Source organism: Stylophora pistillata, chromosome 9 (assembly GCF_964205215.1).
Source record: "Stylophora pistillata chromosome 9, jaStyPist1.2, whole genome shotgun sequence".
NCBI lineage: Eukaryota > Metazoa > Cnidaria > Anthozoa > Scleractinia > Pocilloporidae > Stylophora > Stylophora pistillata.
In genome coordinates this window covers 20,334,847-20,352,700 of record NC_142527.1, presented here as the reverse complement: position 1 = coordinate 20,352,700, position 17,854 = coordinate 20,334,847, and the positions used below count along the sequence as shown (strand labels likewise).

At 39.6% G+C, this 17,854-nt stretch overlaps 2 protein-coding genes across 2 annotated transcripts; both read left to right on the top strand.

The window, feature by feature from the left end:
- Positions 1-10,251: 10,251 nt before the first annotated feature.
- LOC148723731 (uncharacterized) lies at positions 10,252-11,133 on the top strand. The gene has a single exon (XM_088734486.1). The coding sequence runs from the start codon at positions 10,252-10,254 to the stop codon at positions 11,131-11,133; it is 882 nt and encodes a 293-aa protein (XP_088590612.1).
- Positions 11,134-12,269: 1,136 nt separating this feature from the next.
- On the top strand, positions 12,270-12,842 carry LOC148723730 (uncharacterized). Its single transcript, XM_088734485.1, has one exon. It carries the CDS (start codon positions 12,270-12,272, stop codon positions 12,840-12,842), a length of 573 nt encoding a protein of 190 aa, XP_088590611.1.
- Positions 12,843-17,854: the final 5,012 nt, after the last annotated feature.

The following is a 17,854-nucleotide window of genomic DNA, read 5'->3' as shown; positions in this document are numbered from 1 at the left end:
ATAGAAATGGGTGTTTGATTTCCATACTAAGGTATGAATCGTTAGACTGGTAAATGAGCATTATGAGGAATATGATGTGAAATTAAATTAGGCCTCAAAGACAGAGAATATGGCCTGATCAGCATTTGGTGCAAGACAGTCACTGTTCCAGATTTTATAGAAAGGTTTGCAGAATGAAAGTTCAAAAGGGTGCTGTTTTGTTTATCATAAAACTATTGTTCCAATATTGAGTTCAGTATTTACTTGCGATGCAAGCATAGGGATAGGTATGTAAAAGCTTATACGCTGGATGGAACGCACGGACATAAGGATAAGCATATATGCATAAAATTATCAAAGCGTTTCCTTCTTTTTATGCTTATACTGTCTAGTTAAGACTTGGTTGGCATAAGCGTAAGGATAAACATACGCGTAAGGATAAACATAAGCGTAAGGATAAACATAAGCGTAAGTCTTTCAGGCAATCAGCAAGCACTATACTGCTTATACCAACCATGTCATTATTTAACGTAACATCGACTGAGCGCTTGTGCTCATGTTTATGTTGCAGCTGAGCCCACCTGCACATTAGCTTATGTTCATGCCTATGCTTGTGTTGCAACTGAGAAGTACCCTTGAAGCCTGTTTTGCACTTCTGAGATAATTATCAGCACAAGGATGAAAAAACAAGTACAATGATGTTCACACCACTCTAACTTTTGTTTTTCGGAATTCTTATTGTTAGTCAGTGGATACACAGAACAAGGATTTTTTTCTTATTTTGAGAGTCAATTCCTTCAAATGTAAGGATCAAGATTTCTGCTTTTAAGAATTTTATACTCTCCAATGAAAGTTTCTCACTTTAAAAATACCACCATTTAAAATAAGATTTACATTCCTTGTTTTGAGAATTATGACTTTGAATTCTCATTTTAAGGGTATTTCCACTATTGAATAAATATCTCAAATCCTTGCTTTTAGCAAGTATTCATTCTATGTAGAAAGGTTCTTCTTCCAACTAGATTTATGATGAATGCTTGCCAAAATTTCAGAATATCTGTGGAATTGTGCTTGTCAAATTCCCAAGGGAATATAACTAAATATAATTTGAAAAACGTTTTCACATTCATTTTTCTTTCAACATACTAAATATCAGATGCAATGAATATATGAAGTTCATATATTTTGAACTGTGGTATTAGATACGTATGATGTGCAATCCTCGCAGTAGATAGCGCTATTTATGCAATAGCGAAAATCAGACCTGAAAAAAAATCAGGCCTGTACGGGACTCGAACCACTGACCTCTGCGATACTAGTGCAGCGCTCTACCAATTGAGCTAACAAGCCAACTGGGAGCAGGCCGTTGCTGACTCGTAATAAACCCGTGAAAGTGATAAATGAGATGCAATGAATATATGAAGTTCATATATTTTGAACTGCGGTATTAGATACGTATGATGTGCGATCCTCGCAGTAGGTAGCGCTATTTAGGTCAGTGGTTCGAGTCCCGTACAGGCCTGATTTTTTTTTTCAGGTCTGATTTTCGCTATTGCATAAATAGCGCTATCTACTGCGAGGATCGCACATCATACGTATCTAATACCGCAGTTCAAAATATATGAACTTCATATATTCATTGCATCTCATTTATCACTTTCACGGGTTTATTACGAATCAGCAACGGCCTGCTCCCAGTTGGCTTGTTAGCTCAATTGGTAGAGCGCTGCACTAGTATCGCAGAGGTCAGTGGTTCAAGTCCCGTACAGGCCTGATTTTTTTTCAGGTCTGATTTTCGCTATTGCATAAATAGTGCTATCTACTGCGAGGATCGCACATCATACGTGTACTAAATATCTGTGATTCTTCATGAAACAAGAGCATGGTTTTGAGTGTTCCTAGTTTACCCTAAATATAAAGCATTAGGAATATCCTTGTTACATCTAAATCACAAAAAATTTTAATTTCAACTGACAATCAAAGTGGTTGTCAAAATAAATCATAAATTTATAACTTCCAGAAGAATAAGCATGGAATGTAAACTGCTACCATTTGTAATCTTTACTTACAATCATGTGATTATTATACAAAAAATTACTGAACCAGAGTAAAGAATCTCAAACTAAATATAAACCACTTGTTGACCGAATTATAGTCATACACCAGCAAGGATATTCATCCTTGTAAAGGGATTGTTGTTGTGACTGTCAACTTATTATTGTTTTGATCTTCAATATGATTCAAAATAAAACTTGCTGTATCAATTTCTTGAAGAATATGTCCTAGGTGTAGAGCCTCTATGACGAGCATTTAGGTATAGGCAAATTTGTAGCAAGATTTTTGACAAAGAGAGAGAGTAATCTTCAGTATGATTCAAAGGAAAGGCTACTATACGTATTCCTTGAGAAATTTGTGTTTGTCATGAAGCCACTATATACTGTTTATTTCAGTATTGGTAAAGCTGCATAAAGACTTTTATTGAATAGTTAAAATTTCAGCATATTAAGTTAACATGTAGCTGTGCCATTTCTTGAAGGATTGGTGTTAGGTATAAAGCCAGGTCACTTTGCTGTTAATTTGATATAAATCAAATGAAGTGAGGTGTAACTTAAGCCTTGCTTCAAAATAAAACTTGGTGCTGTACATGTATCTTAAGTTCAAAATAATGTAAAACATTTTAAAGAAAGCACAATTTGGGTTTATTATGTCAGATTAAAAGATCTTGTTGAGTTTGTTGTATGACCTGGCTAACCTGTGTTACATGCACAAAATATTGATAGAAAGAACCACTTCCTGGAGTTAAGATCCTTGTCTCAAGGACATAGGGATGATGTATTATTTAACAATCTTTGAGAAGTAAGTGCTCTCTTTTGGGAAATAATAGGTCTTACAACGAGAAACTTTAGTCACCTTAAAGTAAGGACTCTGTTATCAGTTTTAGGCAGTGTTTATCACTCCCTGTTAGTGCATATATATTCCTTGTTTTGAGAACTGATAATTACACTCATTTTGAGTGATATCAATCCTCATCTTTAGAACTTCCTGTTCCTCACTCCAGGATGCATTTTTAAGAAAAAAAATCCTTAATTCAAGGTATCTGGAAACATACATTACAAACTTACCAGTGCACTAATAACATAAGCATACACAGTGCAGTGCGAGTTACACCATTGAAGAAATAATAATAATAATAATAATAACTTGCATTTATATAGCACTCATATCTTGAGCTCATGGCGCTTTACATCACTGTATGGGGTACTTTTACCAGACTGCTAAGCAGTCTACAATCAAATAAAGGCGAATATGACAGATGCCCCCTCCCCCCAATTCCCAGTAACCAGGCCAGACCACATCACAGTAATCTCGTGAAGTGGGTTCTTTAACGTCCCCTGCCTAACCAAATTAACTAATTAATAGATGCAGGAGACGGGACCTCCATTTATTCTTCCCTATCCGAGTAGACTACAATATGTAACCATTTCTTGAAATGGTTAGATATTCTAGTAGTATCGATTGATTGAACTTATGCTTGAGCTTCTTTTGCTGCAGTTCCCACTTGTGAACCACTTTCCAATGTTGATACAGCTCCAGGAATACCGAAAAAGCTTCAAACAAGTCACTTTACGAGCAGTTGGCCATAAGCGACACTTCAAAATCGGACTGTCGGCGAGCGTCTCGGCAAGCAGTGACTCAAGGCGTTTGAGCCCACAGTTGAAATTACCAAAGGATCAGCATTTTAAATGTAAAATTTATATTTAAACAAAGTTTCACAAGATGGTGTTACAGAGTGTCGGTGGCCTTACGGTACAAAGCAATGTGATTGGTGAGATTTACAAGGTGGCGACGTAGATGGTTCAAATCTGCCGTCCTCAAGTATAATTCTTGTTTTGCTTAACTTCCTTTGTTTTCTTTTTTCCTTTTTCGGACACAGTAATCATTTCCCTGGATGTAAACATTTAAAAATAGAAGTATTGATGCCATGAATGAAATATACGCTGCAAGAGATAAAAGTGTATTCGGAGATTGGGCAAACTTTCATTAATTCACAAATGAAAAACGTATACCTTTTTACTCTTTCAAGATTATCATTGGCTTCTTTTTCACCCCAACACTACCCTTAGCAAAAAAGGTCGCCATTCGTCTGTTTATCACTCGCCAAAACTATCAAATACATTCAAAAGCCTAAAATAGCAAAAATGTTTACAGGAATCAACCAACCAAGTGAGCAAGTGAGCACCATTCATCACATCATACCTACAACTCGCTCTTACACACGCGCAATTCACAAGATAAAAAGTATAAAAATTTCAAGATGCATTAATTAGTAATTTAAAAACACAGGATGCAATAATTCAAGAATACAGAATGTTATAAATTGTGAGTCTATTCATAAAATATTTATAGGAAGAAAGTAACTCTACCCTCTGAATGTGACGAGGCAACAAATGAAAAAGGGCGGAGCCTGAATAATTTAAAATCTGGATTCACGAGAAAAATATCACTCAGTCACGCTTCAAGTGAAAAGTGTAGGAGACCCTCTCCAGTCTCTGGTTGTCCTTCCGCCCGACCTGACTAATTGAGTTTAGGCAGTGCTAATCAGCGAATGACTTTGTCATCGCCAGATTATATATTGGCAAATAAAGTAATTTTTCAAGGCTTTTAAAGTATGTTTCTGTGGATTTATGGCGCGAATTTCGAAGTATCATTATCACCGATTTAAAAATGGCGGCCTGTTGTTCAAATGGGAAGTTTTCTGGGAAATTTTCACTCGAAAGTGACAGTGATTTTAGCGATTTTGGTGACTCTGATTCAGACGAAGAACAAGCCATTGATGACAACATTTATGGCTATCCAAATGATCTCGAGGGAGAAATTTTGCTGAAAATGACGAGGACATCGAGTCAGCAGGCAGTGATTTTGACAGCGATGACAATCAAAATGTTGATTTGAACGGAGTATTAGAGATTGCATTCGTCAATGAAGACACAGTGGGCCAAGTTTTTCTTTTAAATGAAAGGGACGATGCATCTACAGACACTAGTACAACAAGCAATCCACCAAGGCCTCGGAAATGTCGAAGAGTAACGACTCGTAATCAAAACCATGCAAGACGCTTACAACAACAACAACCGCAGTTTATTTGGAATCAAAACAATCTAAACAACACTGTTCCCGAATTCCATCTCAGACCTGGTCCAACTCGTGGGTGGGGAGGTGAGTCGAGTCCAGCCATTTGTTTCCAGTTATTCTGCGATGATGCATTATTTGAATTTTTTAAGAGAAATGACAAATAAAAATGCAGAAAAAAAAGAGCTGATAATCCTGACAAACATAAGTCTCCATGGAGACCAATAACAAGTCAAGGTGAAATGAAAGCATTCATTGGGGTTTGTGTAGTTATGGGTATCTTAAAACTCCCAGATCTTCATGATTACTGACAGAAACAATACCGATTGTTTCAAATTGAGAAATGGAATGAACATCTGAGCCGAGAGAGATTCAAAGGTATCATGAGGTACCTGAAGTTTTGTGATGAGAAAGTAGACAAACCTCAACCAAGGGATGGCCAAGACCAACCTTCACCTGACAAACTTTACAAAGTGAGAAGGTTCTTGGACAAACTTCTACCAAAGTATGACCAAGAGTGGGTAAGCCATCAGTGGTTAGCCATCGATGAACAAATGATACCTTTTAGGGGGAGGGTTTCATTTCACCAGTTTGTTTCAAAGAAACCTTCCAGATTTGGGATCAAAATCTGGGCAATGGCTGATGGAAACAGTGGCTACATTCTCAGGCAGCAGATTTGCTCTGAAAAAAAATTTGAGCAAGAAACACCAGAAGTTGGATTGGGTGCAAGGGTTGTTCTTGACCTAACAGCGGGCTACCAAGACAAAAACTACATATTGGTAACTGACAATTTCTACACAAGCCCCATTTTGGCACATAAGCTACTTGCCAGGGGCATAGATTGTCTTGGTACTGTAAAAGCTAATAATAAACACTTCCCAAAAGACCTAATTTTTCCTCAAAAACCAAAACCTGCTCGTGGATCAGGGTCCTGGAGAAGCTGCCAAAAAATACTCGCAGTATCATGGTAAGACAACAAGCCTGTCCACTTTCTAAGTAGCATGCACAGTCCAGAACATTCAACAGATACTCCACAGTAGCAAAGAGGGGTTAGAAGGAGAAGCAAGGGAGGAGCAGCTTCTGTACCATGCCCACCATTACTGCATGACTATAACAAATATATGTGTGGGATTGATCGTGCAGATCAAAACAATCGCTACTATAGTGTTGGATGGAAATGTAAGCATTGGCCACCCAGAGTGTTTTTTCACCAGTTAGAAACCTCAATCAACAATGCCTCTATAATTCACAAAGCCACACAAGCTGGTAAGAGACTCACATCCTAGACATTTACAATGACTCTGGCAACACACCTGATGTCTGAATACATTGCCAACAACATCCCTGTTGCTAGGAGACGAGTTGATGCAAATCTGGAACCAAGGTTGCAAAATGTTGGGCCTCACATTCCAGTAATTGGCCCTCCAAGAGTTTGTGCGTTTTGTTCAGCTCGTTTGTCCCATCAATACAAACATGAGAAGAGGCCAAGGTCAGCCAGATCAATGATCAGATGTGAGACGTGATGAACATTTGTGCCTGAACAGTAACAGCAACTGTTTCTCAGTTTGGCACAAGCAACAAGAACTTTTTTAGTTTTTCTATGGTGTTTTATTAGGGAAAATGGTTCTAGGATGTTATCCTGAATCTTCTTGAACTGCTTACAGCAATTTATTCACATTACCTTAAAATAAAGTCTTTCAAACTTCTTTATAATACATGCAGATTTGTTTTGAGAATTTCACTAAGATAATTTAGTAACAAATTATGCTAATTATTAGTTCATTTATAATCAGTTAATAATTTATGAAAATTAAAAATTAATTATAAAATTTATAGATGCAAAATTTATTGCTGATTAATTTGATATATAGTTATCCATACTTCTGAGCAAAAAAAAAATGTTAAAAATACTGTAAAAAGTGATGGGTGTATCTAAATTCTTAAGAGTCCCTTAAAACAACTCAAGCAGAAAAGAGTTAAGCAGAAAATTAATCTGAACAAACCCAAGATAGTTAATTTTAGAATTTTTTAAAAACTTTGATCCAGAATTATTCAAGTGTCACCTTGACATGGCTCCTTGGCACATTATCCAATTATTCAACAAAGTTGACGATCAAGTACATGCCTGGAATCTAATTATGAATGATGTATTGAATGATCTAGCACGTGTAAAGAAAATAAGAGTACGTGATAAAGATGTGCCATATATGACACCTGAATGGAAGAGTGCAATTCGAGCCAAACGAAAGGCTAATGTAAAGTACTTGAAAAATAAAACTCCAGAAACCTAGGAGCTTAGGCGTAAGACAAGAAACGAGGCAACGAGACAAAGACGGATTGCAATAAAGAACTATTAGAAAATCAAAGCTGCTGACCTCAAGAATGACCCAAGGGACTTTTTCAAAACATTAGCCATTCCTGAGTAAAAAGGACTGCTCGACGATCACAGACATCCAGTTGAAAGTAGAGGGTACCACAGTTAAAGATAAAAGACAGGTGTCTGAAATACTTGTTGATTATTTCTCCACCATAGCTGATGGGGTGACATCGCAACTTTGATTGGTAATAACTTTGAACTAAACAAGACTTTTGAAACAAGCAGTACAGTTCAAAAGAAAAACCAAGAAAAGTCTGGTGATAGTTTTAAAAGAGATTTATTATTTGAAAATATGCCACATTTGGATGTTGAGCTGGATATGTCACCTGACACTCAACAACATATTGATAACAAACTTGATGTTAGCAAAAAGGAGGCTGTGGCCATTGTGACGTTTGTAAGGTCCGTTCATTGCGTGACAGAAATTAGATATGCGCAATAACGACAAGGGCAAGGCTCAGAGTTCGATTAAAACGATTTAAGGTCTCATCCTTGCGCTAAGAGGGAAAAGAGGTATGATGAAATATATTTGATTTAAGTTTGATCTTCCCATTTATTAAGTCATATGGAACACGAATCTTAACTGTAAATCGTCGATTGAAATTGTGTTGTTTCATGTTAATATTCGTTCCCACGTGGAGTTCATTGCATTGTCATCTTGTCTAGTATTTATCGAACAGTTCTTATAATTAATTTGTGTCCAATTAGTGTATTGCTACCGTTTTGTTACAGTTTTTACGTGGTATTAAACATTTTACGAGTCAAAACCGTGAACGTATGGTTTCCTAAAAGCTAACGTCAGCTACAGCCATCGAGGTCTCAACTAGACTTCAAAGAAAAAGCAAAGATTGGTTTAAAGAGAGACAAAAAAGATTGACATCCTCATTATTTGGAAGGGTGACTAATCGAAGGGAGAGTATTGCTCCTGTATCAATTGTCACAAGCATAAACAAAACAAGTACATCAACATCTCGGATGTCCCCTTCATTGAAGTGGGGAATTGATAATGAACAAGTTGCTCATGAAATGTACAAGTCAAAGAGCGGGGAAGAGGTTGCTGACTGTGGGTTGATTATCAACCCTTCCTGACAATAGGCTATTTTACAGTTGTGTACTTAGTTGCCAAGCCTTTGATTCAGAGTGAGGCTAAAGATGACCTTGTTGTGATAGAGACCTGTATCTAGTTAGCATGATAACAAAGTGATTTACATTTGAAAGGCAGCAAGGTTTGTATCATAACAAGGTCATCTCTAGCCTCACTCCTGTTTAAAGGCTTGGCAACCAAGCACGCAACTGTAAAATGGACTATTGAAGAGTGTTGCAAAGATTCATCCTTTTATCTGAAAAAAAATCCAGATGGAGTAATTACACTGAAGAAGTCACACGTCTACTATTATCAGTGTCAAGGTGTTCTCAATATCACAGGTTTGAACTGGATTGACTTTGTTGTATATACAAAGAAATATTTTTTTGTGCAGCGCATAACCAGAGATATGGAGTTATGGAAATCAAAGATGCTTCCTAAGCTGACAATGTTTTATGCTCAGTACCTTGTGGATTAGGTCAAGGATTGCAACATTTCCTTTGTGAATGAACACTTAAGTTAATGCAACAACAGTAAAATAACAAACCTTTGAGTTCAAGTATAGAAAATGTTGATTATTCTAAACCTAAAGGTTTACTGTTTTCTATGAATACACTTTACATGCAGTTAGAGCGAGGTCTTAAAACCAGCAAAACAGTTAGGAATTAGGAATTAGGGTGTACTAAGGTGTACTAGTGTTACATAAATTTTATGGGATTTTACCTCTCTCCCTCTTTTTTTCTACCCACTTTCTGCAATGATTGGTGGCAAAAAATTACACAAGTATGCACAAATACCCGGTGATAACAGCTAGACGTCAAATTCGCTCATTTGAACCTTGAGTCCTTTGATATATGAGACAAGTAGTGGGAGTGTGTGACAGTTGAGAGGGAGAGAGTGGAAAAAAGAATTGAGACAGCTAGGCTTAATGCTGTGCTATTAAAACTGCTAATATCAAGAAATTGTGAGTTTCTTTGTCAGCGAAAACCGATTCCTGACAAAAGTGGTGACACAGCCAGGACCAACTGAAGATATTCATAACTTTGATATCAATTTGTACCCGTAAAAAACACAGCACAGCGCACAGATAACGTGTAAACAACAGGTCGGAGCTGGAACAAGCGCTGAAGAAGATTGACTCTAAATTCCGGCTATTGGAATTTACGCGAGATGACATCCCCAGAATTCAAGAAAAGAAAGACTTGAAGGCGACAGAGCGATTGCAGAAGACATTGGAGAAACAGATTGATAGCGTTCCTGAACAAATGATGGAAATACAAGCACTGAAAATAGAGAAAGGAGAAGAGCCAGACCACGTGCGTAAATGGAGCTTGGAGATCGAAAAACAAGTTGCAGAATATGAAGAGATAACTCAAGATGTTAGGAAAACTGTCAAAAACCTACGTGAAGAGGCCTCACAGGAAGTGAAATGGGAAGAAGAGAAGGCCGAAGAGGAAAAACGCCAGTGGCGTTATGAAGAAGAGCTAAAATTAGAGGAGGCGAAAATGCAGATTGAGAGATTTTGAGAAGAAAATGGAAGATCAGAACAAGTCCATGAAGGAAAGTGGTGCAAAGCTGCTAAAATTAACTATAACTAAGTTCCAAGGTACCCATTTGGATTGGGTACCTTGCCAAGGGAGGATTCAACCTCACTAAGTTCGTCAGCAACAGTCGGAGAGTGATGTCAGAATTACCTGAAGACAGAGCCAAGGAAATTAAAGGTCTGGACTTAGGTCAAGACAAGCTCCCCATAGAAAGAACATTAGGCATACACTGGTGCATTGAATCAGATACTATCAAGTTTCAGATAGAGATGAAAGATCAGCCTTGCACTCGAAGAGGAATGTTGTCAACAATTAGTTCAATCTATCACCCTTTGGGTTTCATAGCTCCTGTCGTCCTAGTTGGAAAGCAGATACTGCAAGAAATTTGTCATGAAAGCAGTTGGGACGAGCCCATTGAAGGGGATATCCTGTCACGTTGGGAGAATTGGAGAAGTCAACTGCCCCTCTTAGAAACAATCAGCATTCCAAGGTGTTTCAAGCCCTCAGACTTTGACAAGGTGGTTTCAGTACAATTGCACAATATGTCTGATGCCTCAGGATCGGGATACAGGCAATGCTCATATCTGCAGTTAGTAGATGACAACAATCGTATACATTGCTCCTTTGTTATGGGCAAGGAACGTGTCGCACCAAGGAAAACAGTAAGCATCCCTGGGCTAGAATTAGTAGTGCCTGCTGTTTCAGTAAAGGTAGCTGATGTGCTGAAGAATGAGTTAAACTATCAGAGAATCGAAGAGTTTTATTGGACTGACGGCGAGGCAGTTCTTGGGTTCATCAACAACGAATCCCGAAGGTTTCATGTTTATGTGGCAAATAGAGTGCAGCTGATAAGAGATTACACTTCGCCATCACAGTGGCGATATGTTGAGTCTGCATCCAATCCAGCAGATGAAGGATCGCGAGGTCTGAACGCGAGACATTTTCTACAGAAATCCCAATGGATCAAAGGCTTAGATTTCTTATGGAAAAGTGAAAACCACTGGCCGGAGCAAGATTAGTATGAAAGGGAGCTCGACCCTAACAGTCCAGAAGTGAAGAAGATCACCGTACATACTACTGTTTCCGAAAAGAAGAAAGATATGCTGAGCAGGTTAGAAAGATTCTCCAGTTGGCAAAGGCTAAAAACAGCAATTGCGTTGTGTATGAAGTACAAACAGCAGCTGAAGACGAGCGTAAATAAAGCAATAAGCAGATCTCCTGTGAAAGAAACCTCACAGAGTGCACCCAACAGCAGACAGAAATGTGATAGTAAAGATTGTCCTGTTGTCACATCTGTTATGGTGAATGACTTAGCTGAATGACTTAGCTGAAGTTGAAGTCATCAAACTAGTGCAAGCTGACGCCTTCGAAAGAGAAATTAAAGCATTAAAAGAGCTTCAAACTGAAGTAAAGTGTGGAAGTCGACAATGTGATAAAGAGAAGGTTGCTATGCAGAAAACCAGCAGTTTATATTCACTGGATCCATTCTTAGATTGCAATCGAGTTTTGAGAGTTGGAGGACAGATCAAAACAGCCAACTTGTCAGATAGTCTTAAAAATCCTATCATTTTGCCGAAGGCTGGCCACCCCACCCAGCTAATTATCCGTCGTGTTCACTAGAAGACACAACACAGTGGGCGAGGTGTCACTTTAAATAAGTTACACACAAATGGTTACTGGATCATAAATGGAAATGCAGCTGTCCAGCATTTCATCTCAAAATGCGTCACATGGCTAATCTTCCAAAGTCACGTGCTGAGCCTGCGCCACCATTTACTTACAGTGCGGTTGACTATTTCAGACTGTGGTGTGTGAAAGAGGGCCAGAAAGAAGTAAAAAGGATGGAGCCTTGTTTACATGTATGGCTAGTCGTGCCATACATATAGAAGTAGCACACTCCTTGGAAATGAATTCATTCCTGCAAGCGTTACAGAGGTTTATTTCTCGAAGAGGGCCCATAAGAGAATTACGTAGTGATCAAGGAACTAACTTTATGGGATCTCAAAACGAATTGAAGAAGGCGCTACAAGACATGGATGACGATCAGATTAAGGTAGAGCTACTGAAGCATGATATCGATTGGGTTAGGAATCCTGCCACAGCAAGTAATTTTGGAGGAGTATAGGAAAGACAAATTAGATCTGCGAGGAACATTATGGCAGCGCTAATGAGAGAACACGGCCACAGTTTGGATGATGAAGCGTTGAGAACCCTAATGTGCGAAACAGAGGCGGTTGTAAACAATCGACCCCTAACGGTAGACACCTCGAGTGATCCTCTTTCGCCACTACCGCTTACCCAAAGTACCCTTCTCACCAGCAAAACAAAGCTTATTCTGCCACCTCCAGGAAAGTTCCAAAAAGAAGATGTCCATTGTAAACAGCACTGGAGACGTGTTCAGCACATTGCAAATGAATTTTGGACACGATGGAGCAAAGAGTACTTGCAAAGTCTACAAGTGAGAAACAAGTGGACACGTCAACGAAGAAACTTCACTGAAGGTGATGTATTGCTGAAAGACAGCAACACTTGCAGAAATCAGTGGTCATTGGCCAAAGTACTCACAACCTTTCCGGATGACCAAGGTCAAGTCAGATCAGTGACTGTCCGAACTTCCACGGGATCCCTACTAGAGTGGCCGATCAACAAACTTGTCCTTTTATTAGAGTCAAATGAAGAGAGACCGGGAATCCCCGAGGAGGAGCCACTTAACGAGAATTCAATGTGATTTGAAAGACTAGCATTTGACAGACATTGAACAGTGTTAGGATAAGGATGGTATTAGTGAATGTTTTGTTAAAATTACAGGCATTTTAAGAGGAGCCATGTCAATGCTGTCGCATTAGATTAGTACAGCGGCATTTAGTTTAAATTTTGTTACCAGTCTTCGCTTGGACAAGTGACACGTTTTCACTGTTCGAGACAAGGTTGTACCTCGGCCAACCTAAACAAATTTCAGGGCCTTAAATTTGCTTTAAGGATCTCATTGTTATCAGTTTTACTCCTCCTATATAAACGGAAAGACTGAACGGAAAAGGAGGGCGATGTAACAAGGAACCTGAGGAGTGATTAAAGGTACAAACAATTCTACAAGGCCAAGCGTTTTTTATCTTCAGGACAGTATTTATTACCGACAGTTACAGAGTGGGATACGAAATATTTTTGTTCCACACAAGATTACGCAATCCCTCACAATTAACTTTTTCTCCCACACAATTCGCCTCCAGAAAAGTGCACAATTTTCATTTTTTTCCTGCACCCTGTCAGAGGGCCAGAATGAACCAAAGAGATGCAATGTTGTGACAGAGTTATTGAAAGCATCTACATTTACCAGTGTTCCATATGTCTAAAATCTGCCAATTTGTGTCTCAAAATACTGGAAAATGAGTCTCGGAGAGTCTTGAAATTCAAAATGTTCTGGGGGGGGCATGCCCCCAGACCCCCCTAAGGAGGCAAGGCCCTTTAGGCCTTACAACTTCTACTCCATTCAGTGCAACTTCTACTTTCAAAAGTTGTGAAAACACTATGGGGGAGCATGCCCTAAGACTTCCTTAGCAGCTTGGGCCCTACTGGCCCAAGTTACACACCCTTTGGGCGTGTATATTAGTGTTACACCTGTAACTACCACAGCAACGGCTGTACTAAATTCTATTGAGAACCCTGCCTCAGCTATGGAACACCATCCCAGAATATATAAAAAATGCCGACAGTGTTGCTACATTTAAAACAAAACTCAAAACATTTCTTTTTAGGAAATATCTCAATTCATTCGTGCTTGACATTTAGGACAACTAAAGCTTTATTACTAGTGTTACATTCAAACTTTGCATTATGGACGTGTGCAGCTGATGTAACTTCTGATTTAGTTTTAATTTAGAGTTTACCCTTAATCCTGAGATTACAGTGATTGATACCTTTTTTGTTTCTTCAATTTTCACTCCGTCAGAGGAAATATCTGTCTGTTTAACCATCATTTATTTTATCGCTTCATTTGATTTCCTTTCTAAGTATCATAATTCATTGCTTTCAGTCAAACTGTACTTAATTAAAGAAGATTCAAAACTGACGATCGTACACATTCGGTGTTTTCCTTTGTTAACACAGTGGGTGTTTTGCGGGATAGTGAAATTAGTGAAACTAAAGTTAGGCGCTCACATTAGTTCAAAGATATCCTCGGAACCACGACAACGTACTTCTTCATCCTCAAGGAAAACTGATTTTAATACATGATGTCCTAATTATCCTATGGCTGAGAGTGGGGAGTCAAGAGAAGCAACAGGTGTAACGCCTTCCCAGTCGTTTTGTGTTGCATGACGCATCCCATCATTCCTAGTTTTCATATGGGACCTTAAGATAAGTTCCCTCGTGGAGAAAAGCAGAAAAAACCGTTTTGCTAGGACGGATGTTTTTGGGGTTTCGTTAACGAGCTAGTCAAGTTTCACTTGTAACCCCTTCATAGGCATGTTCCATGACAGTCTTTTACTGTCATCCGGATAGTTTAATGAGTATCATCCCACAGTAACATTGTAATTGACCGTGGTTAAAAATAAACATGGACTTCATTGTTAGACGTATTGGCGCATACCCTTGCTTTTCATGCGGCTCGTTGCACAAGCAAAGCGGCGGCTACAGTCGAAGACCAGCGGACAACTGGAAGAATTTCGCTACGGAATCGAAAGAACTGGAGGATAAGTCTGAAGACACTGGAATTTGGTTAACATTTACTTCGAAACAAGGCGGACGTGTCACCGACCAAAGCAACGCTGATGAGGTGGCAAGATCAACACCAAAAGAGCTTACCAATTCGAGAGGACCAAAGGTTAGTCCTATTCCTATCGTTTTGTCCAAAGAACCTTCGTTTGATTCAAAAGAAGTTGATTTTTTCCAAGCAATACAAACCTTGTTGAACTCGACACTGGTAAGACTAGACCCAGGACCCTCACGTCCAAAGGCAGAGAATATCAATGTGAACTAAAGAAAAAGGCTGCATTAGCCAACGATCGCGACCTGCAGACGAAATTAAGAGGTTTTCAAGAGTTTATTCGTAATTGTAAAATTCCAGATGAAATCAGAAGGGAAATTGCAGATATGGCTAAAGAAGTAGACGAAGTTCAACGATCTTTCAATGAGTGGTTGGAATTATCAGTTGACACACGTGAAACTCAGCGTGCCTCAAACAAACAGTCATATATATATATACGACACCTGGAAAATAATACATGCTACTGCCGTGCAAGAGATTAAAAAGCTTGAAGATGATATTAAATCTGTTTACTCACGAAGGTCACAGCGTTCACGACGCTCTTCTAAATCAAAGTCCAACAGAAGTTCATACAAAGAGGCACCTCTTACCTGTCGCGCCAAAAGGGCCGCTCTGCAAGAGAAACTTAAGTTTTCATCAGTCATCGCCGAAAAAGAGGGCAAACTAGAACAATTGAAGATTCAAAAAGAACTTGTAGAAATCGCAGCCCAAGAAGCTGTCTATAAAACAGCATGGGATGAAGAGAATGAACCAAACGACGAACAACAACTGCTGCTACCTACTGCTGTTCATGATCCGATAGATGCCTTCCTAAATAGTTACGAAGAAACCAAATTGACCTTCACATCTCAAGCTGCCATCTTTACACCCACTACGCAAGGAACACCTGTGGCACACAACGTACCGGTCACATCTTTGTCATCTAGTCCATTTCTCGAGTCCCTTTCACAATCAGTACCTCCAACCTCGCTTGGCTCACCGCTAGTACCATCTGTTCAAGAAATTCAAAGACCCTTGAACCCATTCTCACCAGTATACACTACTGCCAAGTTTAGTTCTGGAAGTCAAAATGCCCCAATCATTCCAACAATCTCTACTACAAAGCCAGGGTACCAGCCTACCACGCCGAGAGGCTTCTGCCGAAATCCTCCAGCATTCCTTCCAGCATCGGTGACCACCTATCCCCCGGTACCACAGAACTACACAGCTCAGATTACAGATGCACTTGCAAAAATTACCCAATTACAGCAACTACCGCAAGCGACGCCCAGTGTTTTTGAAGGCAGTAGGTCAGACAAAACCAAGTTCTTCTTGTGGGAAAACGCCTTTGACAGTTTTATTGATTCTGCACCAGTCACAGCTAGACAGAAGTTACATCTCTTTTATCAATACCTAAGTGGTAAAGCCAAAAAGGTTGTGGAACAACTCCAATATCTAGTGGAGAACCCAGAAGGCGCTTATCGAGAAGCTCGCAGAATCCTCAAAGAACGCTTTGGCAACGCAGCCAAAATCGGTGCTGATTTCCAGAGGAAGTTGACAACTTGGCAGAAGATCGGACCGAGCGACACAGTTGGCCTGGAGGAATTCAGTGACTTCTTGCAACAAGTGAAAATTGCAAGCAAACATATTGAAAGTCTTAAAGTTCTTAATTATCCTTCGCAAATTCAAGTTATGGTGGAAAAGCTACCTGGGTGGTTCAAAGCAAAGTGGTCAGATGAACTGTTGAAGTTTCAAAGGAAAAAAGTGAAAGATGCCTTTCCACCCTTTGAAGAGTTCCCCGAAGAAGTACGTTACCATGCAGAAAGAACAAACATCCCTCAAATCCTGCAGAGTCCAGGAACAACTGGTTCCACATTCCCTGATCGAAACAAGCGTTTAGGTCGCCAATCTGCTCATACCCGATCTTCGAATGTTGCTTTGACATCCACATCACCTTCAGTTGATGATTGTGAGGCAACGCTTCCACACGAAGAATCCCAAGTGGCAGCAATCCAAGCCCAACAGCCAGGCCTTCCGAATGCTCCAGCAAGCAACTCACCAAATACTAAACGAACAACTCCACCTAATGCAAGTGCATATTGCTTCTATCACAAAATGAAATCCCATGCGATGAAAGACTCCGAGCAGTTCCAAAATCTCAGCTAAAAAGACCGCAAAGACTTCTTGATGAGGAACAAGATCTGCCTTAGGTGTGTCAGCGCTAACAAACATGTCTCTAAAGACTGCAGTAGAGAAAAGTTACAGTGCAACAGAAGCACGCCACCATACTTCACGATCCGACCAGACATCAGAGGGAAGACATTAGCCGAGCCAGTTCCGCCTGCTCTCAAGTTTGTGGACGAAACCAGTCAGCTCGTTCCTGTGCAAGGATAGTTCTCCTGGAAGTTTTCCACCAAAATGATCCTTCAGCTAAAGTACCCACCTACGTAGTACTAGATGACCAGTCAACAGACGTCTTTATCGCAGACTCCCTCCTCGAACAACTTGGGGTACAAGGTAAAGAGGTGAACCTGGAAATAAATACGATTCCAGGCGTGAACAGTGTTCGCACTCAGAAAGTCAATGGATTACACATCCAGGACATAGACGGTCTACACAAGTCTATTAAAGTTCCATTTGCCTATTCACAAGAGAAAATTCCAGCCAGTCAAGAAGAAATTGCAACACCAGAAATGGCCCGGTCTTGGAAACATTTAGAAGGGATTGCCCACCACATTCACCATTGTACTAACACTGAGATAGGATTGCTGATTGGCCGTAACATTCCGTCCGCCTTCCAGCCTCTACGTATCATCTACGGCACAGATAATGAACCCTGGGCCGAAGAGTATAAGTTCGGGTCGACAGTCATTGGTCGTGTGTGCCTCGACAAAAGAGAAGACAGAAGAAATTATGCAACAGTCAACCGCATCGCAATATGGCGAGAAAACCCTCAGAAAGTCTTCAATGTGCCAACAAGCAACAGTTCCAAAGAAGAC

Bases quoted from the DNA above. Each gene is read 5' to 3' on its own strand.
- LOC148723731 (XM_088734486.1), top strand. From the start codon at position 10,252: ATGTCAGAATTACCTGAAGACAGAGCCAAGGAAATTAAAGGTCTGGAC.
- LOC148723730 (XM_088734485.1), top strand. From the start codon at position 12,270: ATGGCAGCGCTAATGAGAGAACACGGCCACAGTTTGGATGATGAAGCG.